Here is a 26,558-nt window from a genome sequence, read left to right on the forward strand (position 1 = left end):
GAAGGGAGAGCAAAGTGTGGGTTACCTGACTCCTGCCCTGACTAACTGCCATAGAATAACTGCTGTATCACGATGCTTAGCTTCGTGACGCTTTGCTTCTGGGACGCTTGCGTGCACCCCCACATGCGTGCACACCTAAGGATGTTTCTAAATTTATAGTCCAGACTGCTGGGTCAGAAGAGATGGATTGTGGGAACTGGTTGAGGATAATTTGGCAGCTGGGGCCAGCACACCAGGGTTTTTGTTTTTCTTTGATGATGATCAAAGACATTCAGCCAGGCAACATCTATTTTAACACCTTCCACTAGATAAGATCTACACTGATCCCAGTCATGGATATGCAACAGTGAGTTTTAAGTACAGTGCACCAAATGAATTATACCAATGAATTAGCAGACACATTAAAATATGTTTCTAGATGGTAAAGCAGCAGATGACAGACAGCAGACAGCAAGCAGAGGGAAGTTGTACCATTAGAGTCTATTGCAGCAGATGAGACAGCAAGCAGAGGTGGGAAGTTATACCATTAGAGTCTATTGCAGCAGATGAGACAGCAAGCAGAGATGGGAAGTATTGTACAGTATGGAGCATCATTTGGGGCCATTATACAGTATGGAGCACTATGTGATACTATTATACAGTATGGAGCACTATGTAGGGTCGTTATAAAGTATGGAGCACTATGTGGGGTAATTAAACAGTATGGAGCATCATGTAGGGCCTTTATACATTTAACATCATATGGGGCCATAATACTTTATAGCGCTATATATATATATATATATGTATATACAGTATAGATCATCATGTATGGCCATTTTACAGTATGTAGCATCATGTGGGATCATTATACAGTATGGAGTATCATGTGTGGCCATTATATAGTATGGAGCACTATATGGTGTCATTATACAATATGGAGCATCATGTGGGGCCATTGTTCAGTATGGAGCATTATGTGGGGCCATTATACAGTATGGAGCATCATGTGTGGCCATTATACAGTATGGAGCAATATGTGGGGCAAATTATACAATATGGAGCGTCATGTGGAGCCATTATACACTATGTAGCATCATGTGGGGCCATTATAAAAATTATGGAATCACCGACCTTGGAGGATGTTCATTCAGTTTTTTAATTTAGTAGAAAAAAAAGCAGACCACAGACATGGCACAAAACTAAAGTCATTTCAAATGGCAACTTTCAAGCTTTAAGAAACACTAAAAGAAATCAAGAACAAAAAATGTGGTAGTCCGTAATGGTTACTTTTTTTCAACCAAGCATAGAGGAAAAATTATGGAATCTCTCAATTCTGAGGAAAAAATTATAGAATCACCCTGCAAATTTTCATACCCAAAAATATCACCTGCATCAAATTAGATCTGCTCGTTAGTCTACATCTAAATCACACTAAATCACATCTAAATCACACTTTGGAGAGCTGTTGCACCAAGTAAACTGACATGAATCATGTCTCCAACATGAGAGATGTCAACTGAAACAAAGGAGAGAATTATCAAACTCTTAAAAGAGGGTAAATTATCACGCAATGTTGCAAAAGATGTTGGTTGTTCACCGTCAGCTGTGTCTAAAATCTGGACCAAATACAAACAACATGGGAAGGTTGTTAAAGGCAAACATACTGGTAGACCAAGGAAGACATCAAAGCTTCAAGACTGGAAACTTAAAGCAATATGTCTCCAAAGCAGGAAATGCACAAAAAAACAAATGAGGAATGAATGGGTGGAAACTGGAGTCAACGTCTGTGACCGAACTGTAAGAAACCACCTTAAGGAAATGGGATTTACATACAGAAAAGCTAAATGAAAGCCATCATTAACACCTAAACAGAAAAAAACAAGGTTACAATGGGCTAAGGAAAAGCAATCGTGGACTGTGGATGACTGGATGAAAGTCATATTCAGTGATGAATCGCGAATCTGCATTGGGCAAGGTGCTGATGCTGGAACTTTTGTTTGGTGCCATTCCAAAGAGATTTATAAAGATGACTGCCTGAAGAGAAGATACAAATTTCCACAGTCATTGATGATATGGGGCTGCATGTCAGGTAAATGGCTGTCATTACATCTTCAATAATTTAACAAGTTTACATTGATGTTTTGGACACTTTTCTTATCCCATCAATTGAAAGGATGTTTGGGGATGATGAAATCATTTTTCATGATGATAATGCATCCTGCCATAGAGCAAAAACTGTGAAAACATTACTTGAAAAAATACACATAAGGTCAATGTCATGGCCTGCAAATAGTCTGTATCGCAATCCAAATGAAAATCTTTGGTGGAAATTGAAGAAAATGGTCCATGACAAGGCTCCAACCTACAAAGCTGATCTGGCAACAGCAATAAGAGAAAGTTGGAGCCAGATTGAGGAAGAGTACTGTTTAACACTCATTATGTCCATGCCTCAGAAATTGCAAGCTGTTATAAAGGCCAGAGGTGTGCAACAAAATACTAGTGATGTTTTGGAGGGTTTTTTTTGTTTGTTTTTCATGATTCCTTATTTTTTTCCTCAGAATTGAGTGATTCCATAATTTTTCCCCCATGCTTGGTTAAAAAAAGTAACTATTACTGACTACCACATTTTTTGTTCTTGATTTCTTTTAGTGTTTCTTAAAGCCTGAAAGTTGCCATTTGAAATGACTGTAGTTTTGTGCCATGTCTGTGATCTGCTTTTTTCCCACAAAATTAAACAACTGAATGAACATCTTCCAAAGCCAGTGATTCCATAATTTTTGCCAGGGGTTGTGGTATGGAGCACTATGTTGGGCCATTATACAGTATGGAGCAGTATGTGGGGCCATTATACATAATCGATCATCTTGTGGGACCATTATACAGTATGGAGAACTACGTGAGGCCATTATACTGTATGGAGCACTATGTGAGACCATTACACGATATGGAACATCATGTAATGCCATTAAAATTTTTTGGAACATCATGTGGTGGCCATTATACAGTATGGATCATCATGTGGGTCATTATACAGTATGGAGCATCATGTGGGTCCATTACACAGTTTAGAGCATCATATGGGGCCTTCACACAACACGGTCACTATGTGGGGTCATTATACAGCATGGAGCACTCTGTGGGGACATTATACAGTGTACAGCATCAGGTGGGGCCATTATTCAGTATGGAGCATCATGTGGGGTCATTATACACTATGGAGCATCATGTGAGGCCATTGCACAGTATGGAGCATCATATGGGCCCATTATACAGTATTGAGTACAATGTGGGTACATTATACAGTATGGAGCACTACGCTGGGCCATTTTACAGTATAGAGCACTATGTGGGCACAATATACAGTATGGAGCACTATGTGGACACAATATACAGTATGAAGCACTATGTGAGGCCTATTATACTGTATGGAGCACTATGTGGGGCCATTGTACTGTATGGAAGGAAATGCAGGGCCCTATTATACTGTATGGAGCACTTTGTGGGGCCCATTACACTTTATGTAGGACTATATGGGGCACATTATACTCTGTGGAGCACTATTTGTGGCTCATTATACTGTATGGAGGATTATGTGGAGCGATAGTACTGCATGGGGGACTTTTTGTGCCCATTATGCTGTATGGAGAGCAGAGCAGTTGGAGAATTATACTGTGGTGGGGTAACCATTCTTTTTTGGGGTAATTAAGGGGGTGCAGTAGGGTCATCAAACTGTGTGTATGTTGTTATTCACTGTGGGGGTATCATCCTGTGCTTGGGAGCCCTTTTGCTTGCTTCAGACATTATCTGTTTTATTCAAGGTTTTTTATCCATTACATATTTTACATTAGTGCATTGGGACATTTGCTTTTTACTGCTCTTACATAATATATTATACATATTCCACTATAATTCCAAAAGTTAATAGTTTTATTTGATAAGGAAACACTTCCTCAATTTTTGACTTTTTTTTAACAAATATCAAGGTTGGCCCAAGACTTTGTGCAAGCTTTTAACTTTGGCCCTCAGTGTATTTGAGTTGACATCCCTGTCTTAAAGGGTTAATCTCATCATAATAAGATATGATAAAGGCTTGTTATTGCAAAGAGGTTGTAAAAACAAACAACTTCACAATTTTACTTTTGATTAAAAATCCTCTCCATTCTTAAGACCAAAACTCAACTGCAATCTGTTTCTAGTATCTTAGGTTTGCAGTGCACTGCTTACAAGCTCTTTTGCTGTAGACTCTATAACGTGATGTTTTTCTCATCTAAAACCTCAGTATTAATGTAAAATTGCCATGTTGGCACTTTGCGATAAATAAGTGTGTTTTTGATTGCAGTTTGGGCACTCAGTCGCTAAAAGATTCGCCACCACTGCTCTGGAAACCACAGGCATCCTGGGGACTGGAGACAGGTTGCCGAGTTGCTGTGAACAGACAAACTATAAGCCATATTAGAATGTCTTAATAGCAAGACCCCAGGTTTGAGTGTTGGGAAACCTCATATAGGCCTAGGAAGATCAACACATGGGAGCATGACAGACTACTTGCAGAGCCCAACGTGGAGTACAAGAAAGTTTAGCAGCCTAGGGTACAGCGAGCAAAGCCCAGATCTAGGATGAGTATGTAACATGTATATTGACATCATATGTTGGGATGGTGTTTAAGTCAAATACAAGCCAAATATTCTTAAATTTACTTATAAAAAGGCTTCTGTCATGATCCAGTCCGGGGGTTTGTTTCTGACTATTCTCTCCCTGGGATGGTCATGCGGGGGTTAATATTCCTTGCCTCATTTTGGGATCTGTCTGGCTATTTCAGTCCGCTGTTACCTGCAAGCAGTGTCAGTTATAGTTTGTGTCTCTGGCTTGAGCAGCTGACCCATTATACCCTGATTTGTCCTCTGCACATTTACCTAGGCCCCGTTCCTGTGTTTTCCTGTGACTTTTCTTATTGTAGTGCTTGCTTCCTGTGTTGTGACTCCTTGGTATTTGACTTGGCTTGTCCTCTGACCTGTGTGACTGTCTTGCATCTCTGGCTTTCCTGCTCCCAATTGGCTCTTGGACTTGTTTCTGACCATGTGTATTGCTGTGACCTATGGTACCTTGTTCCATCTCTTTTGCTGACCCAGCTTTTTCCGACTACTCTTTCGCCACCTAGTGGCTTCTGCCTGCTGCTCACTGTGAGTGTACCTGTTTTCCTTCACCCGCACCCCCTGGCGGAGGTTGTGTGCTACTGCACTGCAGCAGGCATTGCAGCTTCCTTTCCAGATGTTCAAACAATATCTATGCATTTATTAATTAACCTGTTCTACAATATGTTTCATTTATTCTTTTTACTCTCATTAAACTAAATTTATGTAAATCTTTTGACATTTTTTCTTACTCTATTTGGATGCCACTTCTTGTTTTATGCCATTTTTCACCTTCGACACTTTATAACTACATTTCTTTGAATTTTTTGTTTTGTAGTCTGACAACACATGCTTCGGAAATGATAAAATCATTGAGGTTTATAGTCTTCTTGCTCCTACTGATAACCATCGGATTCTTTTATGGAATCACCTACAGAGAGAATATCTTGCCTTATATGTCTTTTATCTCGGGAGATAAAGAATTAAATGGATCCTTTATGCTAATAGGTCAAGTTTTCAATCCTGTAAATGGATGGGAAATGATTACAACTATATCTAGTACCAAAGCATCAAGTGTTAAGGAAAATACATTATTGGAGACCATCAGTACGTCTTCAAGCACAACGGAGAACATTGCTCCCAGGTCTCCAGCTGAAATATTAAAAGAAGGTAATGGGATCATATATTTGGAAACTACAGATCGAATGCAACCTCCACCACTAGTTTTATGTGCCCTTGAGTCAGCAGCTCGTGTGTACAAAAACCGACCAGTGGCTTTCTTCTTGAAAGGATTAAATAGTACCAATATTGAAGAAACGGTGCAGAGACATTTCCCAGTTCTCTCATCCCTGAGGAACATTTACTTCTTCCCCCTGAAGATGGAAGAACTGTTTATTGACACACCACTTCACTCCTGGTATCAGAAGGTAAGGTGCAGCAAATTCTGATTATTACTAAGTGTTATGCAGTTAATTTAACCAAATGTAAAGCAGTCTTTTGTCTGGTTATGCATGTACAAGTTGTAGGCACAAGGATGCCTCTTCTGAAGGCATTGCTTCAAATGTTTTGACCCTGAGATTTTGGCCACAGTGAATCTAGAAGGATACCCGTCATATCCCCAAATGCTACTAACCTGCAGATATAGGGAAAATATGCAGGAATATAGTATATCAATTCTGCCAGAACGGCTTACTGAAATCAAGGCTGTCAGGAAAAACTAAACTTCATTCCCCACATGCATTGCAGTACTCATGTATGGTTTGGACTTGTCCAATTTCAGGTCCCACTCATTTAGGATAGGGGTGGTGATGGGATCTGATCTCTTCCATAGTGTGCTTAGAGTCTTAGTGATTTTGTCCATATGTCAAAACAAATACATTTGTTTTTTGTTTAAATAAAAGTGGTATAAAGGGTGTTCATCCCAGTTAATAATCAGGAGTTTTGTGTTGTTCCCCTTTCTTCTTTCAGCTTACTGGTTTGCGTGGTGGGCCATTCTTATGTTGTGTTGTGAGCATTGAAGGTCGATGCCAGACTATCAAGAGGCGATGGTTTGGCGGATTGGGATTAGTGGTATGCTGTGGACGAGACTCAGGTCTGAGTTCTATTTCCATGCAAGCCTGGCCAGGCCCCCAGACATTTTACTAACCCACGCTGGTGGCAATGACCTGGGCATTTGGTCTTCCAGGGATTTGATCTGTGACAGCAAATTTCATTGTTTGCTTCTCATGACTTCCTACCCTCACATTGCTTTGGTCTGGTCCGAGATTGTTGTCTTGCATGGAAACATGGCCAGTCGATTGAATGTTTGAACAAGGCCTTTCAAAGTTAATTGGGAAGTAGCTTGCTTCTTGTTAAGGAGCGGCTATAGTAATAAGGCAACAGTAGTTGACGGTTCCGCCACAAGAGGATCTGTGACAAAATTGGGTTCATTTGTCACCTATTGGAATTGACATTTGGATTTTGGGGCTGAGGCAAGGTCTAGGAAAAGCAGTTTGGGTGTGGAGGGACATGCATGCATAAGAGTTCATGTATGCCTTTTATGGAGGAAAGGGGCTTTGGGAAGCAAATTGGTGGTATGGTAAATGGTGAGGGTACAGGACCTGTTTTTGTAGGGTAAACCCCCTTCCAATTTTATAAGTGTTAAGATATACTCAGGGGGGGTCTCTATTGAGCTGGGGTCCAGAGTGACAAATCACAAGGCATTATTCAGCTAAGGGGTCCTCAAACTGGTGGAATGCAGTTAGGCCAAAGAGAACTCACTCATGGTTCCAGGTTTTATTGGTTGAGCTTCCAAAGATCCTTTCCTTATATTTAAGTATAAGTAATAATATTGCTAATTTTATTAATAAAGGCTGATGCGGCCATTTTATCCAAACTTGTCATTTTGGCAGGTTTTAAGGGGGATTAGATAACAGAAAATGTGTGGGTCTAGGTAACATTTGGTTTGGCAAGATGGATGTCAGCCATCCCTTAGTCAGTCATTCGTCAGGGCCCATATTGCGACCAGAAGGGGCTAAAAGGGAATGCCAAATTCAAAAAACAGTCTCCAAACATAAAATCGTCATGAATATGGCACATTTGGATTCGTGATGGAAGACAAATTTTAATAAAATTGTGGAAAATCTGTAACATTCAGTAAAAAGTATGGGAAAATATTTGCATTACCACTAAAGTATTTTGAGCACTTTGGCTAGAATAGTGGTGGTGTATGATAAGCGTGAGGCACGTGTTTTACGAGGGGAAGGAGTGGGGAGAGCCCAGAGAAGCGGCAGGTATGTAAACTTTTTTTTTCTAACTTTATGTGTGCATATTGTGTCTAGCCAATCGAGACGCAGGAAACATCCACAATGTACCAACACAACGGCTTGTGTCATTGACTGCTGAAACCACATGTCCCTCTCTATGTGAAAAGCAGCCATTTTGTTTTAGTTTATTTTTCTTAATATAACAGAGCAGAGAGGCTGCTCCTGACGCTGGGCCTGGGTGCTGATAGATTTTAGCTAATTAGCTAGGTGTTTTTTTCTAAGTCAGATAGTTTAGCTAGCAAGTGTCCTGGGTGGCTGGGCTACATGCACAAATAGACCTTTCTAAATCTTATGTTTTCAGTTGCTAAATGTGATATAGCAAGGCATATGTCACCTTGTCATTTAGTGGTGGTAACATTGTTCTATGATTTGAGTTGTTGGCCAGGAAAAAAATAATTTAGATATAGTGTGCTGTGGCTAAGCATGCTATAACTCACCTTTTCATTTAGTTCTGGTGAAATTCAACTGCCTGCATAGCACATGCAGATTTTTTAAAAAAATCTGTTGATAAATGTGATACAGCCTGCCATATCCAACGTTGTCATTTTGTTGCTGTGAAATTGTTCTGTGTGCAGAGCTGTTACCCTGTAAAAAAATGTTTTTGGCAGTTGTTAACGTGATCTAGAATGCCATATCCCACTTTGTTATTTAGTGACGGTGAAATTGAGCTGTCTGCAGATCTCATGCACATTGAAAAAAAAAACTCTGTTGCTAAATTTGATACAGCCCACCATATACCACATTTTAATTTTGTGGCGGTGAAATTGTTCTGTGTGTAGAGCTGTTGCACAGTAAAAAAATTTTTGTTGTTGTTTCTTATGTTATTCAGCATGCAATATCCTACCTTGTCATTAAGTGGTGGTGAATTTCAGCTGTCTGCATAGCTCATGCAGATTAAAAAATATATATTTTTTTCTATTACAAATGTGATTCAGCATGCCATATCCCACCTTGTCATTTAGTGGCAGTGAAATTAAGCTGTCTGCAGAGGTCATGTACATAAAAAATTCTATATATTAGATTTTACAATTTTGGGTGCTGATATTGTTCTCCATACAGGGAGACACATGATAAAATTAAAATGGGGTTTTTTACTATCGTGCTACCAAAAGGAGGCTACATTTCTTCTTTTCATTCTCTGGTGCACATATTGTTCTCCCTACAGGGGTGAATATGATAAAATATAAATTTGTTCTGTTACTAATGTGCTCCAAAAATCTGGCCACATCTGAGATGTCATTCTTTTGTGCTCTGATTCAAGGCTATCCAAGGTATCCAAGGCTCATCCACAGTAACAAATCAATTTTTTTTCTGTTACTACAGTGATACATAAAGCAGGACACATTTAATCTTTTAATTCTTTTGTGCTGGTATTTTTTATTAAACTTTGCTTACATAGCGCTATCTTATTCCACAGTGGTCATCACTGTCCCCAATGGGAATCCCAATCTAAATTCCCTTTCAGTAAGTCTTTGGAGTGTGGGAGGAAACCGGAATACCCATTGTAAACCCATGCAAACACAGGGAGAACATGCAAACACCTTGCAGATGTTGTCCTTTGTGGGATTTGAACTCAGGATCCCAGAGCTGCAAGGCTGCAGTGCTAACCACTGAACCACCGTGGTGCCCTATTGTGGTATTGTGCTGGCATTGTGTGTTAGGGCTAGCAGAAAGCACGAAATAATAAAGAGGTAGATATGGGGTGCATTTGCAGCCTGGGGTCCACCGTGCAGAGATGTACCTGCTGCTGAGTAATGGTGGATGGACACTTGTTCACACATGGGTTAGACTTCACCCCGTGTGAATAGTAGCGAACTCTGTTGCTTCACAGAGCCGCCAAAATATGCTGCGCCCTGTTAACAGACAAAGGGTGCAGCTGCAAGACACTAGTGGGATCCCTATGAATCACCCCCACTAATCAGGTGATTGGACTCGCTCTGACCCTCGGTGGCTTTTGAACCCACGCCTGAGGACACGCCGAGTCAGATGCAGAGTCCAAGTGGGAATTCCCACCTTTCACTGACAGGCTGTCAGGAAAGTGCACTGATTACGCACGGTGCCATATAAGCAGGCACTGCAAAAGGCACTGTAACGTGTGCTAGGTGTGCAGGTAGCGCTGTCGGGCGCTAGATAGCTTCCACCATTCACGAGCAGTCAACAACACTAGGAATGGGAATGATTAAGGAGCTTTCATCCATCGACAGTCATACATCTACACACACACGCTATCAAGTTTATACTAGCACATGGCTGTGCGGCCATGCAAACCTTTTATAGAGGAAGCTCTCCGGAACCTTCCTAGTGGTGCAATACGAGCTGCTACAGGACCTGAGCATGTGACCCCTGACCTCCAATGAGAGGTCTTCCCTTGGGCATGCTCAGTAGAGGAAAAGCAGGACTTAGTCCCAGGAGCATCTGCTCGCCACTGAACAGTGCTGGTTACAAAGGCTGAGCCTGGAAGACCAGCAGTAACTAAGCGCACAGTATCTGCCTGAGCCAGACGCTGGGACTGACGTCTCTGCTGAGCAGGCTCCATTGTGGCTGGAGAAGGATGGGAGACCGCAGCAGAGGTGGTTCGAGACAGGATCTTGACACCTAACATTGTGCTCCATAACTTCCCCACAACGAAGTACTTGGTCCCTTTAATGGCAGTTAAATGCTCAATGTAGTGATGTCAATGCATGGGTTGATGCCCTCTGCATATGTAAAGTGGCCAGGGTGGTAGTCATGGCAATGGGCTGTAGTGTTCCCACACCCTAGCACCCCACAGATGAAATACAATGTTCCTTCTGCTGCATGTGCAGCGTGCGCAACAGTACATTCACATTCACTGTCAGAGTCCCCTCGGCTTCTTTCACTCTGGCTTTGCATCCACTAGCTCCACAAACCATCTCAGACAGACAGTGTGCTTTTTCAACAGTTCAACTTTACTTAGCAATAAGGTTTCCATCACAAATGCAGCACAGTGTACAGAGTGGCATCTCTCCTGCTTTCCAAGCAACCTCTGTTCCTTCTGGCAGTCCCTGCCTTGCTGCTGGCAATCCCTGCCTCATTTCTGGACATTCTCTATTCTATCTGTGCCTTTAGGCCCACCAGCTTCCTACCATTCCCTTGTCCGGCTTCAAAAGGAAAAGGCGCCAGGCTCGCTGTCTCAGCTTCACTTGCCCCGGTGATAGACCCCGGATCCTTTTCAGGTTGGTTTCTATTCAAACTGGTGACCGCCTGCATGCCACTCAGCCTGGGGCCCCTTCCTGCCTTAGCACCCTTATCCCCATGGCTAGCAGGCTGTCTCCCTTCACTGCTTCATCCTGACTCACCCCCAACCAGGAAGTGCCTCCCTATGTCCCACTACTCTATGCTGCACTACCCTAAAGCTTCTCCCAACTGGCAAATCCCTAATGCTCACTATACCTACTCTAAGGCCATGTTCACACTTTGCGGTTTTTACCGCGGAACCGCCGCAATTTTGATGCTGCGGGTCCGCAGCAGTTTCCATAGCGTTTCCATTTACATGTAAACCCTATTGAAACCGCAAACCGCTGTGCACATGCTGCGGGAAAAACCGCGCAGAAACGCAGCGGTTTAAAACCTGCAGCATGTCACTTTTTTGTGCAGAATCACTGCGATTCTGCACCCATAGGAATGCTTTGAACCGCTTACTTCCCGCATGGGGCTGTGCCCACGTTGCGGGAAGTAAGCGGTTAATGTGCGGGTGGTACCCGGGGTGGAGGAGAGGAGACTCTCCTCCAGGCCCTGGGAACCATATTTGGGGTCAAAAAAAGAATAAAAATAAAAAATCATGTTATACTCACCTCTCAGCGCTGCACGCGGCCGGCCGGTCAGAGTTGCTGTGCGAACAGGACCTGCGGTGACGTCGCGGTCACATGACCGTGATGACGCCCGGGTCACATGACCGTGATGTCACGAAGGTCCTTCTCGGCACAGCATCTTTGGAACCGGAGCGCCCCGTGCAGTGCCGAGGAGATCCGGACATCGGAGGGTGAGTATAACCAATTTTTATTATTTTTAACATTACTATTGATGCTGCATATTGCTGCATATGCAGCATCAATAGTATAGGAGTAATCCCACAGCGGAAACCGCAGAACAAACCGCGATAAATCTGCAGGGATAACCTCAGTGGTTTTGCCCTGCAGATTTATCAATTCCGCTGCGGGAGAACCCGCAGAGGGACCCCGCAAAGTGTGAACGTGGCCTAAGACTGATTCCCTATCACTAATGTGCCCCACTAATCTAATCCCACTATTATCCTATGCTAACTTCTATGTTATCCCTAAACTTATCACCAGTACATGTCAAATACATACACAATAACATTACATGAATACATTAACATTGGTAAATGACAAGGTACCGCACGTAGTCCAGGTGAACAGTGTCCAAAGAGGGGGAGGCATGTGATGACCTCGGTCACCTCCTTACACATGCTCCCGTGTTCTCACAGGCTACAGGCCAAAAGCAGCTTGTATTTTAACAGTAATTGTTGGTAGAATGGAGCCAATATGTCCGTATGGCCATAGCTTTTATCTATAGCTGCATCTTAAAGACATATACAGTTGAAAGGAGTGCTCGCCTGAGGAGTTATACCACTGCAAACAAGATTTCCCTTAGCTGGCTAACTGGCCTATATACAGTAGCTCATAGGTGAAGGCATTATACAAAATAAATAAGCAGTACTACACCCTTTCAAGGACATTTATTTTCAAACTTTATACTTTATCTGATTCAAGTTATTGTGCAAACAGTCCTTAAAATTCTGAACAGTCTGAAAAATGGACACATTTTTTCAACATCTTTAAAAAAATGTTTATCGGTGACTTCTCTGAATCTAGAGAAATTTGGACAGATTGCTTTTCAATTTGTCTGCAATAATATTTTCCAGCCATGATTTTTTTAATGAGATCATTGACAATCCTGTATACAGCAATCATAACATAAATTGCATGAACAATGAAAAGCTTCAAAATAATAATGCTTTCGTGGAAATTAATTTAATTTTTGCACTTTGCTTTTAGATTGATCTACAGAAACAATTGCACTGGACCCACGTCAGCTCTGATGCCTGCAGGTTAGCTCTGATTTGGAAGTACGGCGGCATGTATATGGATACGGACATCATCTCAATACGAGTCATTCCCAGTGAAGACTTCTTGGCTGCACAATCTTCTCAATTCTCTAGCAATGGTATTTTTGGGTTTTCTTCTCATCATAATTTCACCCAAAAATGTATGGAGGACTTTGTTCGGAATTATAATAGTAGAATATGGGGAAATCAAGGGCCACATCTCTTTACCCGTGTTTTAAAGACATTCTGTAAAATGCCAAACTTTGAGAATACTGAAGATATCATGTGTGGAAACATAACTTTCTTCAATCCCCAGCGCTTTTACCCTATTTCTTATCCAGCTTGGAGAGCATATTACAAGGTTTGGAACAAATTGCCAACTTTCAATCACTCCTATGCTTTGCATCTCTGGAACTACATGAACTCAGGTGTAAAATTAACTATGGTACCTGGAGATAACACTTTAGTAGAACATCTCTACAAAGAGCATTGTCCTTCTATATATAGTGCACTACTTCATAATGAGACAACGTACCTCTGAACAAGACCCACAATTTACACCCATTATCCTATTTTAAGCCTATTTTTGCACATCAGTCCGGATGATCTTATGTAACCATTGTGAAATTCTGTAATTTTTCACATTTTATACAAATTTAATCTGAATAGACTTTTTCATATTTTATTGTATAGCAACTTTTAATGCTTCAATTAACTGAAAGATCCTCAAACCAAGGGTAATTTCACAAAAAAAAGAAGAAAGGAGTCCAGCTTCTGGTTGAATCGTAAAAAAATCCTCTTTAATTCAAAAAATGTTAAAATTCCATACAAATAGGTGGGGGAGCAGGAAAGCACATGGTGACTTGTTTAGAGCGGCAGGCTTTGAGGAAGAACGCCGCTTAGTGTTCGAAGAGCACCACCATGCTCTTTACTGCTCCCCCACCCATTTGTATGGCATTTTTACTTTTTACTTTTAATTGCTTCTACGCTTGTCAGATTGTTGTCCCTGCACTATGGCTTTTTTCTATATTTTTCCTAGTTTCATACGAACATATAAAAAAATCGGTCATAGTTTCAACCAGAAAGTGGAATGATTTTTTTGTCTTGCATGTCATCCATCTGCAATCCATTTTTTTGGCAGCAACTATTAATTACTTATAGGACCATTTAAAGTTAACTAACTACCTTAAATGACAAATGCAATGTATCCATATAGATCAGATGTTACAGTATACTGTGGCTCCATAAGGCATCCGATTTTTTTTTTTTTTACACACTTATAGAACTGAATAGGTAAGTCTCGTTTGATTTATGGAAGAAACTAGCTCATGGATATGGGATAGCTTATGGAAGAAACTAGCTCATGGATATGGGATAGCTTATGGAAGAAACTAGCTCATGATGATTTTTTTCAAATGCAGATTCAGTCAGTGAAAAAATGTGTTCATCTGCAGAGCCCTGTTGAATAACATTGGACCGAGTGCTATTAATTTTTTTTTACGGATAGCACTCACACCGTAAATTCAGTTGTATGAATGAGTCCTAGGGTTAAACTAACCCATTTGAAGTTAACATCTGGTGCACACAATAGGAACATTGGCTGACATACCCTACAAGGAGAAAAGTTTTGGGACACAAAACTTATTTAAAGTGGTTTTCGCACTAATAAAGTACATTTTAATCAATAGATCTTGGAATAATAGTAAGGGTACTGTCACACAGTACCATTTTGATCGCTACGACGGCACGATCCGTGACGTCGCAGCGATCGTATGAATATCGCTCCAGCGTCGTAGACTGCGGTCACACGTTGCAATCACGGCGCTGGAGCGATGCCGAAGTCCCCGGTAACCAGGGTAAACATCGGGTAACTAAGCGCAGGGCCGCGCTTAGTAACCCGATGTTTACCGTGGTTACCAGCGTAAACGTAAAAAAAACAAACAGTACATACTTACATTCCGGTGTCTGTCCCCGGCGTTCTGCTTCTCTCCACTGTGTAAGCGCCATAGCCGGCAAGCACAGCGGTGACGTCAGACGTCACCGCTGTGCTCGCTTTCCGGCTGGCAGACGCTCACACAGTGGAGAGAAGCTGAGACGCTGGAGGACAGACACCGGAATGTGAGTATGTACTGTTTGTTTTTTTACGTTTACGCTGGTAACCACGGTAAACATCGGGTTACTAAGCGCGGCCCTGCGCTTAGTTACCCGATGTTTACCCTGGTTACAAGCGAACACATCGCTGGATCGCTGTCACACACAACGATCCAGCGATGTCAGCGGGTGATCAAGCGACGAAAGAAAGTTCCACACGATCTGCTACGACGTACGATTCTCAGCAGGATCCCTGATCGCTGCTGCGTGTCAGACACTGCGATATCGTAACGATATCGCTAGAACGTCACGAATCGTACCGTCGTAGCGATCAAAATGGTACTGTGTGACAGTACCCTAAGTTCCACAATTGGATGTGTTTAAAACAAATGTTCCTGTGCTGAGATAATCTTATAAATGTGCCCATTACAACAAACACAATGTGTGCACATACCCTAGAAAGAACTTGAGTGGCCCACAGAGAGCCCTAACCTTACCCCTAATGCCAATGGAAGGAACTAGAACAAAAACCATGAGCCAGGTCCTCTCATCCAACATCAGTGTTTGACCTGATAAATGCTCTTCTGGATGAATGGTCAAAAATGTCCTTATATAAAACTCCATAATTTTGTAGAAAGACTTCTGAGAAGAATGTCAACTGTTATGGCTGAATGTGAAGACTAACTCCACATTAATACCTGTGGATTTCCAATGGGATGTCATTACAGCTCTTGTAGCTGTAGTGTGTAGGTGGCCTAATATTTTTGTCCTTAAACTGAAGTGTATTTGTTCAGCATACCCACAGGTTTCAACAGTCAAATTGATGATGAAAAACTGTTCTTTCAGTATGAATTTAGCTGGTATTCATGGATATTCTGTTGCTTGAACTGCACCATGTTGTGTATATAGATGAGTATACTGTATTTGGGGCACAAGTTTGGAAAATTGTATTAAACTACCCCAATAAACAAAATTCACATTCTGTACGTGTTTTATACACTAAGCTTAAACAAAAGAGCTAAAGAATATAATTACTAGCACAAATATATTAAAGACTACTTATCCATTTATTGATATGATTATGTTAAATTCTGCTTTTTAACAGCCAATTATTCACATTCCAACTGGTACTGTGATCTTCACCAGGACACCAACAAAGATGGCAGTATGGACAGAAATATTTTACTGCTGAGCTCTGATAAATAGTATCCTATTCTAAGGACTTCTGTGAACTTTTGATTCATTTATCTTGTAAAGTTTCAGTCTTCACCACATCCACATTTGTTGTATGTCACATTTTTGGGGATTTGTTGTGGGAATTTGTGGCATGCATGGGGGGATATATAGGGGCCCAGGATGGGTTATATTAAATAAAGGGGGCTAGGATGGATGACAATTACTGTATGGGGCCAGAATGAGTTACGTACATTATTACGCAGTAGGAAATATGCACTTACATAGGTTCTCCAGGGAAAACAAGCAATGTGGAATTTTATCCCCATTAGTATGGAACAGCATGTACGACTCGACCACTGATTCATTAATTCCTTCAGTGGCTGTACATGCTGCACTTGGCTGTTTCTGGAAGCCCCAAACAGGACATCCTACCTGCCACTACATTTTAAATTGGGTATAAAAGGTTCCCTGTCAGGGATAAAAGTTCCCCATTCTTTCGATTGATGCGGTTTCCAATGGTCGGATTCCACTGATCAATAAGTTATCACCTACCTAATCTGTGGATCAGTGATAACTTGTTTTCAGCAAAGAACATCTTTAATGTAAACTACCATAAGTGTACATCCCAGTTATGGTGTGCACACAGTAGATGTGCAGGAGCCGCCTGTGTCGACTCCAGGTGTAATTAGCTTTGCCTGCACCGAAGGCAAAGAATCTGTTTGGCGGTGCGCCCCCCCAACCGTATTTGAAGCTTAACTTTATTGTAACTCTGTTTAATCAAGTAAAAGTACATCCCTGTTTTTTCCCACAATGCTTTATTTAACTTTATTTAACTTAATCGACAATAAAACATTTTGTATGTATATATTACACACAATACATGTATATATTATATTTTAACAAAACAATAACTTATATTAAACTAAACCAGTCAGTGGGTATGAGTAAAACTGCTTGCATACCTGTGAGCCTGTTTCGTTGCAAAATAAGAATTACTATGTTCCATGACAGAACTGTCTGAAATTTAATTTTACAAGTTATTTTTGCTGCAAACATTTTTATAATACCATCTAAGAAAATTTTAAAGCCAACTCTTTCTGTATGGAAATACGTAATGCTTAAGTTTGTTAACCTTTGTTGTACCATGACACTTCGAAGATATGTTTTCAGGAACTTTGGCTTGCTAAAGCTTCTTTCAAGGGAAGCAACAGATACTGGTATAGTCAGGAAGATTTCCAGAGCTTTGGCTATATTCGGATAGACAGCTTATAGGTCATTCTTGTATATGGAGATAAGCAGACCTTCAGGTGTGGCAGTTTTCAAACTTGTGTTTAAATTCAGTGTATAATGTTCAAAACTCTCAAACTCTCCACTTCTGGGATAATTTCATCTTTATCAAGATCCTTCTGATATATCTAGGCTAATTTCATGGCCTTTTCCATAAATTCTTCTGTTGTTAATGCATGAAACTGAGGTCCAGAGAGAAAACCAAATGTATTACTAAGCTTTTCTATAGTGTCAAATCGAGTTCTTATTTCTAAAAGGATTTTGTCACTGATTTCTAAAAGAGAAATCCTAAGGGTATGTGAACACGTTCAGGTTTTTTTTGCATTTTTTTCACATTTTTTCACGATAAAAACGCTATAAAAACTCATTAAAAACGCATACATTATGCATCCTATCATTTAGAATGCATTCTGCATGTTTTGTGCACATGGTGCGTTTTTTTCCGCGAAAAAAACGCATCACGGTAAAAAAAGCAGCATGTTCATTAATTTTGTAGATTTCCCGCAATTCTATGCATTTGGAAAAAACGCACAAAAAACGCGAAAAAAACGCATGCGGATTTCTGGCAGAAATGTCCGTTTTTTGTCAGGAAAATTTCTGCTAGAAATCCTGATGTGTGCACATAGCCTAAATGTGTTTTCCTGTGACAACTGAACACTGTAATCTTCACATTCTTCATCAAAACATCATATTGATCTTTAACTTCCTTATCACTCAGAAGTGATAATAAAGGCCACACCTTGCAATTGCATTAGTTGTTCTAATTGACTCTAAAGGTACCTTCACACGAAACGACATTATAACGATATCGCTAGCAATCCGTGACGTTGCAGCGTCCTCGCTAGCGATATCGTTTCGTTTGACACGCAGCAGCGATCAGGATCCTGCTGTGATGTCGCTGGTCGCTGAATAAAGTCCAGAACTTTATTTGGTCGTCCGATCGCTGTGTATCGTTGTGTTTGAAAGCAAAAGCAACGATACCAGCGATATTTTACACTGGTAACCAGGGTAAACATCGGGTTACTAAGCGCAGGGCCGCGCTTAGTTACCCGATGTTTACCCTGGTTACTAGCGTAAAATGTAAAAAAAACAAACAGCACATACTCACATTGCGTCCCCTGCAGTCTGCTTCCTCCTCTGACTCAGCGCCGCAAAGTGAAAGTGAAAGCAGCACAGCGGTGACGTCACCGCTCTGCTCTCACTGTACGGCGCTCAGTCAGTCAGGAAGTGGACGCAGGGGGACGTGAATGTAAGTATGTGCTGTTTGTTTTTTTTAGATTTTACGCTGGTAACCAGGGTAAACATCGGGTTACTAAGCGCGGCCCTGCGCTTAGTTACCCGATGTTTACCCTGGTTACCAGGGGACCTCGGCATAGTTGATCGCTGGAGAGCGGTCTGTGTGACAGCTCTCCAGCGACCAAACAGCGACGCTGCAGCGATCGACATCGTTGTCGCTATCGCTGCAGCGTCGCTTCGTGTGAAGGTACCTTAACAGGATCAAGAGACCTATGACTTTGCTTTGTAGACATATCAATACTGATGTTTTCATTTTGTAGAAGTTTGTTGATACGATCAATGTGACTTAGTATTTTGTACCAAAAACAAGACATGGCAACAAAATCAAACTTTGTAATATTGTGCATCAGAGAAGCAGCCTCAACCTTTGTCTCCATGTTTGCTACTGTATTGGTTTTTGGTTCATTTAAAGCATCAGCGATTTCGCTTAGATGCATTTAAATAGGTCTTACTGCTTCTAAATTTGCTGTGCTGATCACCTGGCTTTGCTTAGTGACCTGAGGGTAACCGGCACGTGTTTCTGTAAAACTTCCCATCTAAAAGTGGAGGCAGCTAAAACAAATAAAGACAATGTACAGTTCCAAAGTTAGCCTCTGCTCCTCGTGACACACTAGCAGTATTTCCACCAACCAGATTTTGGGAACGAGCAGCACAGGGTACAAAATATGCTAGGTTATTTTCTTGAAGCAATCGTTCTTGAACCCCTTTATACTTTCCAGCCATATTTGCCCCATTGAAAAATGATTTCAGTGAGAGCAAGTCCAGTCTTCTCACTCACAGTAAAAAAGTCTATGAAGCTTTCTACAATTTCAGTGCCATACTTTGCATATTGTCTCTTCAGAGAGGAGAGGACTAGAACTCTAGTGCTACCTACTGTTAGTTGCAATCCTAAAAGTCAATGTTGACCCTTTAACGAGCCTTGTCACGTGACTTAGGATAAAAGCCAAACCAAATTGAGATTCTGGTTTGGCTTTTATCCTAAGTCATGTGACAAGGCTTGATAAAGGGTGAACATTGACTTTTAGGATTGCAACTAACAGTAGGTAGCACTAGAGTTCTAGTCCTCTCCTCTCTGAAGAGACAATTTGCATATTTCCCAGAGGAGCATTTCGGCTTTAAGTCTCCTCATCTCGGTATGCTAAACATGTCATCTCCTCAAGGATAAACAATACCTCTTGGATCTCAGTGTCATACTTTGTCATTTTGACATATCTAATTACTTCAGACATTTGTTCCAAATGGCTTATGTCAGGTGTGCAGTCAAACATCACAGAAAAATACTTGGCCTCCACAATATCATTTAGTATGTGTTCCCTTATTTTGCCTGTAATGATGTCTGAAAATTAGTTTTGCATATTAGGTGATGTACAATAACAAATTATATTGTGGTACTATGTTAGCAACTTATCCCCAAAAATACAGTCCGCATACCAAACCCAAATCAGGACTATAAGGTCATGGATTTCTTTTCATGTACAACCTCCAATGTTGTCTACATGATACAATGTACAAAGTGCCCTGGAGGTATCTATATTGGGGAAACCATGCAAAAACTACAAACAAGGATGAATTTACACTGACACAAAATCAGGAATGAAATGGACACACTTCTGGGAAAATATCAGCAGGTGAGCAGTTTTTAAAAATATATTACTTTTAATCTGTGGGATAAGATGCTATTGCGCTTTTTTCCTTCTTGAAACACTTATTAATTTATTTGTAATTTTGTCTGAAGAAGGAACACCTCTGTGCTCTGAAAGCATGTAAACATATATTTTCTGGTTAGCCGATAATGAAATCACTCCGAGACTACTTTTGTCAACATTGGGCAGAAAGGTATTCACATCGCATATTAGGTGAGAAATGGCTCACTTGTCCTTTCTTATGATGCTGCAAATGTTCACGCATGGGGGCGTTATAATGAGAAACAAGTTGAATTGCATTCAGAAATGTTCTACTTTTAGCGTCTGCAAAATCAAGACTTTAATGTGAGCATCAAAATGCCCTTTTTTGTCTTGCTAAGTGCATGTTCACATCAACAATTACAAAAAGAACTTCCTTACAGTTGTTTTCTTCCTTCACTCTCTGGTCTTGAAGTTCTTTATTAATGCCACCCTTACCTAACGAGGCCTCAAGTGTTTTCTATTGTGTCAAACCCTCCTCCTTTGACATATGAGTTTTGGTTCTAAATTGCAAAACATTCTGCATGGTGTGCAAAATACATCATTCTTTAAGCGGATTTATGCTAGCCAAGACCGGCACACTTTCTGTCCATTTCACAGCTTGTTAGAAGGCACAGGACTTTATTAACATAGCCATGTATCACGTAACCTTACTAGTTATGGATTATCACATGTGTCCTCTAACAGTTTGTGTGCATGATAACTATTTGGATGCTGAAATTTCTGCAATATTTCTGCATCTCTTGGCAAGAGAAACGCAACAAGTTTTTGCATGCGATTTTCAAATGCACTTTTGGACAGCTATGAATGCTACAGTGATAGACATAATAGATAGTTATAAACAGACAGACATATAGTCAGACAGCTATATAGACAGACATATAATTGCTCAACCCCCCCAACACAAAATTATATTGCACCCTGTTGAGCTTATTGTACAGCTTTTCATGATTAAATACATAAAAAAAATTATGTGGGGCCCCCAATTTTTGCAACCAGCAAAGGTAAAGCAGACAAGTGCAGGCTTCAATTATCAGACCTGAAAAATCCATGGTTATTTGGCCCTCCCCAACCTAAAAATAGAAGCCAGCAGCCACCCTAGCATTGGCGCATCACATGAGATGCTCCAAATCTGGCACTTTGCCTTCACTCTTCCCGATTTACTCTGTTGCGGTGGTAATGGTAGTTGGGGTTGATGACAGCTGAGAATTGTCCAAATACATAGCTGCCATCAAGCCCTGGTGTTAGTAATGGAGATGAGTTTATCAGACACCCCATCAATAACCCAATAATAAAATAGAAAAAATACACACACAAAAATCTTTATTTAAATAAATACTCCTCCACACTTTAAAAAAAAAGTTCCCAATCCAAGCAGGTCCGACATAATCCCCATCAATCCCGCCTCCTCACTCCCCACACTGTGTACGCACCCATCCGGCCTCCTCACTCCTTATACTGTGTATGCACCTATCCCACTCCCTCACTCCCCATACTGTGTGCACACCCATCCCGCCTTCTCTCTCCCTATACTGTGTATGCACCCATCCCTCTCCCTCATGCCCCGTACTGTCCTCAAATTTCTACACCCCATACTGTCCTCAAATTTCTCCACCCACTTCACATACATGTGTTTTGACCCATACAGGCCCCTGGCCTTGCTCCTCACACACTGTCTTCAAATTTCACACACTGCTACCCATCGATGTGTCTGCACCCATCCCCAATCCTACTTTTTTCTCACACATAACCCATCTCATCATTTTATGTAAATTCCCTCACACTGTGACCCCAATATAATGTCTCCCGATCCCACCAATCCCTTCCTAGCCCCCAAAGTATGCCCTTAAATTTCCACCATTAATTTTCATTGTCTTCAACTCCATTAGAGTTGGTTGACACTCCACTATAATGGGAAAATGCCCAACAGGCATTTGCATATAGAAATAGGGTGGGCCCTTAGAGTCAGCTCCACCTATAGGCCGCAGACACCCCAGTCTGACCCTGTATGCAGGTATTCAACTATAACTAAATATAACCTAGATATATAGGGGTGGAGCAGCAGGGAAACACCCAAAGTTTCTGCAAAAAATAACTTTAAAAAATGCCAATTCTGACAGGTGCCTTCTATATCATTGTTCTTACTGAGATGACTTAACAGACATGGTTCATAATATCATCATAATGACAATAAATCATTTAGTTGTAGAAAGCACCATGTTAACAAGCAATGCTACTTTGTTTAAAAATGTGCTATTTGTGTCATGTGTAGGTTCATCATACAAAACATATATCTACAAGGGATGATCAATTTTTTTTTACCTGAATATCAAAACAACGTTTTTGAAGAAAACTGAACCTAATACTTTTAAATATAATCATTAGTGTTGAGCATTCCGATACCGCAAGTATCGGGTATCGGCCGATATTTGCTGTATCGGAATTCCGATACCGAGATCCGATATTTTTGTGGTATCGGGTATCGGTATCGAAACAACATTAATGTGTAAAATAAAGAATTAAAATAAAAAATATTGCTATACTCACCTCTCCGACGCAGCCTGGACCTCACCTTAAAATGCGCGCGTGTCCAGCCTCCCGTGACGTCACGGCATGTGATTGGTCGCGTCGCCCATGTGACCGCGACGCGACCAATCACAAAGCCGGAACGTAATTTTAAAATCCTGAAGGACCTGAAATTACGTCACGGCTTGCTGTGATTGGTCGCGTCGCGGCCACATGGGCGGCACGCGATCAATCACAAGCCGGGACTTCACGTAAGGAAGTAAACCCGCGAATTTTAAGCAAACAACGCTGCCGGTTCCCTCGGTGAGGTCCAGGCTGCGTCGGAGAGGTGAGTATAGCAATATTTTTTATTTTAATTCTTTCTTTTACACATTAATATGGATCCCAGGGCCTGAAGGAGAGTTTCCTCTCCTTCAGACCCTGGGAACCATCAGGAATACCGTCCGATACATGAGTCCCATTGACTTGTATTGGTATCGGGTATCGGTATCGGATTGGATCCGATACTTTGCCGGTATCGGCCGATACTTTCCGATACCGATACTTTCAAGTATCGGACGGTATCGCTCAACACTAATAATCATCCTTGACTTCAACACACATTCCATTTCGCCTCCAGTGATCAGATGTCATCAGAAAAGAAGGACACTTCATGCTGCTGCAAGAACCCTGTCACTGCCTCTTTGACTGCATTATCATCAGAATTTTGTTCACGACACAGAAATTTCTTCAGGTTTCGAAATATAATGTAGTCATTGGGAGCCAGTTCTAAACTTTAGTGTAGATAGTTAAAGAAGCACACCCAAAAAAAAATGTATACTCTTAATGGGAACCTGTCAGCAGGATTGTGTACAGTAGCCTACAAACAGTGTCAGGTTGGCGCCGCTATACTGATTAACATGAAACCTGGTGATGAAAGCAATCTTGTGGTTGTTTAATCTTTATTTTCAGTTTTGAGTTATTTTTAAGCTCGTGCTCTGAGGCGGCCTATGGGGTGGTATTTATGTAGTGCTCTGCTTACATTTTCATCTGTATGGCTTCTGACAGGTCACTGATTCCTCAATAATATGAAAAAACTCCGGCACACTATTGACAATGGAAAAGTCTCTCATTTATTATTATTTCAAAAAACAGCGGTGAATTTTCAAAAACAATATTTGCTCATATTTCAAAACAGCGATGGGATTTCCAAAATTGTTATTCTCACAATCCGTATGAATATAATGATAAATCCTTTTTATCTTAACGTTTCAGCTGTAAAGCCTTTTTCAAGAGATTCAATGTCCCTCTGCAATACATGTAAACATATATGATAAAAAGCAGTAACATAAATATGAACATAAAATAAATATAAAGGGAACAAAATTCAACATGATCCCCTTTTATGTGGTAATCTCACATTATTCACCCTATAAATGTAATGGAATAACAATACATTGTATATATTGAATATATTGAAGAAGCATCACATAACATGTTGTTGCAAAAGCCATGTTGTCTGCAAAATGGTCATCTTAGGGGAAACACCCAGGTTGAGCTAGATTCTTGTATGACTACGTGTAAATGTATCACTGCGTATGTACACATGATCCCATATCCATTTGGGAGTGTGATTAAGGTTAAATAGAAAACCTGTATAAAAGTCTAATGAAATAGCAGGCAAACCCTTTGGGCAACCCCTTGTGCAGAAATATAAAGAGAAATAATAATAAGAAGGACACAGTCCGCATACTTGCAACTAATGGAGAGCCGGACAGGGAAACCCACTGTGGGAACAAATATACATGGAACTCTTTCAGATATACAACAGATATAGTGACCGTACCGCACATAGAATCAACAGGCTCATTGGTTACCTTAATATGAAGAACCGCCGTGTAAGTGCTATGGCCCAAAAGGGAACCGCTATCGTGGAGGCAGTGTGTACCTAATGTGCGGCCGGCTTTTTATCTTGTAACGGCGCTCGTGCCCGTGGGAGTACTTCCGGGTGAGAGTGCAAGTAACGGATGTGCGCAAAGAGATCCGAAGAGGAACGGGAAAAGCCGAGGAAAGTAGAAGTGGTGCGCCTGCGCAGAAGAGCCCGAGTCCGGACTCTAGTTTCCACCCGAAGGCTGTAATGAAACAGGAAAGGAGGATCATTAATCACAAAACCAATCTAGTGCTATTACATATTGATATATAAAGAAAAGGGTTACACACAGGTATATCAGCTAACACTTATATGCCATATATAATGAGAAAACTCATAATTTCAAAAAACCTAGGGGGACTCCATTATAAATGAGATGAATAAGATGTAACGGAGGCTGGATATCCACAGAGAGGTTTAAAATATATCACAATATTGTAATCCATATATTTATGTACAAACAGACATACTAAATACTACGTAATTAATTCAGTAAGAGGGAGAATATCACAAAGAAGAATATAGTAAAGAATATAGTTAATAAGAGACCTCATATTCTCTGTTCAAACCATATGGGGACAAAGTTTGTAACGTGTAAATCCAAAAGGATTTCCTCGGCTTTTCCCGTTCCTCTTCGGATCTCTTTGCGCACATCCGTTACTTGCACTCTCACCCGGAAGTACTCCCACGGGCACGAGCGCCGTTACAAGATAAAAAGCCGGCCGCACATTAGGTACACACTGCCTCCACGATAGGGGTTCCCTTTTGGGCCATAGCACTTACACAGCGGTTCGTCATATTAAGGTAACCAATGAGCCTGTTGATTCTATGTGCGGTACGGTCACTATATCTGTTGTATATCTGAAAGAGTTTCATGTATATTTGTTCCCACAGTGGGTTTCCCTATCCGGCTCTCCATTAGTTGCAAGTATGCGGACTGTGTCCTTCTTATTTTTATTTCTCTTTATATTTCTGCACAAGGGGTTGCCCAAAGTGTTTGCCTGCTATTTCATTAGACTTTTATACAGGTTTTCTATTTAATAGTGTTGAGCATTTCGATACCGCAAGTATCGGGTATCGGCCGATACTTGCGGTATCGGAATTCCGATACCGAGATCCGATACTTTTGTGGTATCGGGAATTGGAATCGGAAGTTCCCAGTGTATGGTTCCCAGGGTCTGAAGGAGAGGAAACTCTCCTTCAGGCCCTGGGATCCATATCCATGTAAAAAATAAAGAATTAAAATAGAAAATAGGGATATACTCACCCTCTGACGCGCCCTGGTAGTAACCGGCAGCCTGCTTTGCTTAAAATGAGCGCGTTCAGCACCTTCCATGACGTCACGGCTTCTGATTGGTCGCGTGCCGCTCATGTGACCGCCAGGCGACCAATCACAAGCCGTGACGTCATTCTCAGGTCCTAAATTCCTAATTCAAGGTATTTAGGACCTGAGAATGACGTCACGGCTTGTGATTGGTCACCTGGCGGTCACATGAGCGGCACGCGACCAATCAGAAGCCGTGACGTCATGGAAGGCCCTAAACGCGCTCATTTTAAGCAAAGAAGGCTGCCGGTTAACAGCGGTGA

General features: G+C 41.1%; 1 protein-coding gene across 1 annotated transcript; it reads left to right on the top strand.

Annotated features, from left to right (window-relative positions):
* Positions 1-5,473: 5,473 nt before the first annotated feature.
* A4GNT (alpha-1,4-N-acetylglucosaminyltransferase) lies at positions 5,474-13,571 on the top strand. The gene is made up of 3 exons (XM_077293024.1): positions 5,474-5,571; positions 5,722-6,040; positions 12,955-13,571. Exons 1-3 carry the CDS (start codon positions 5,474-5,476, stop codon positions 13,543-13,545), a joined length of 1,008 nt encoding a protein of 335 aa, XP_077149139.1. The 3' UTR covers positions 13,546-13,571.
* Positions 13,572-26,558: the final 12,987 nt, after the last annotated feature.

Source organism: Ranitomeya variabilis, chromosome 2 (genome assembly GCF_051348905.1).
Source record: "Ranitomeya variabilis isolate aRanVar5 chromosome 2, aRanVar5.hap1, whole genome shotgun sequence".
In the NCBI taxonomy this organism is placed as follows: domain Eukaryota; kingdom Metazoa; phylum Chordata; class Amphibia; order Anura; family Dendrobatidae; genus Ranitomeya; species Ranitomeya variabilis.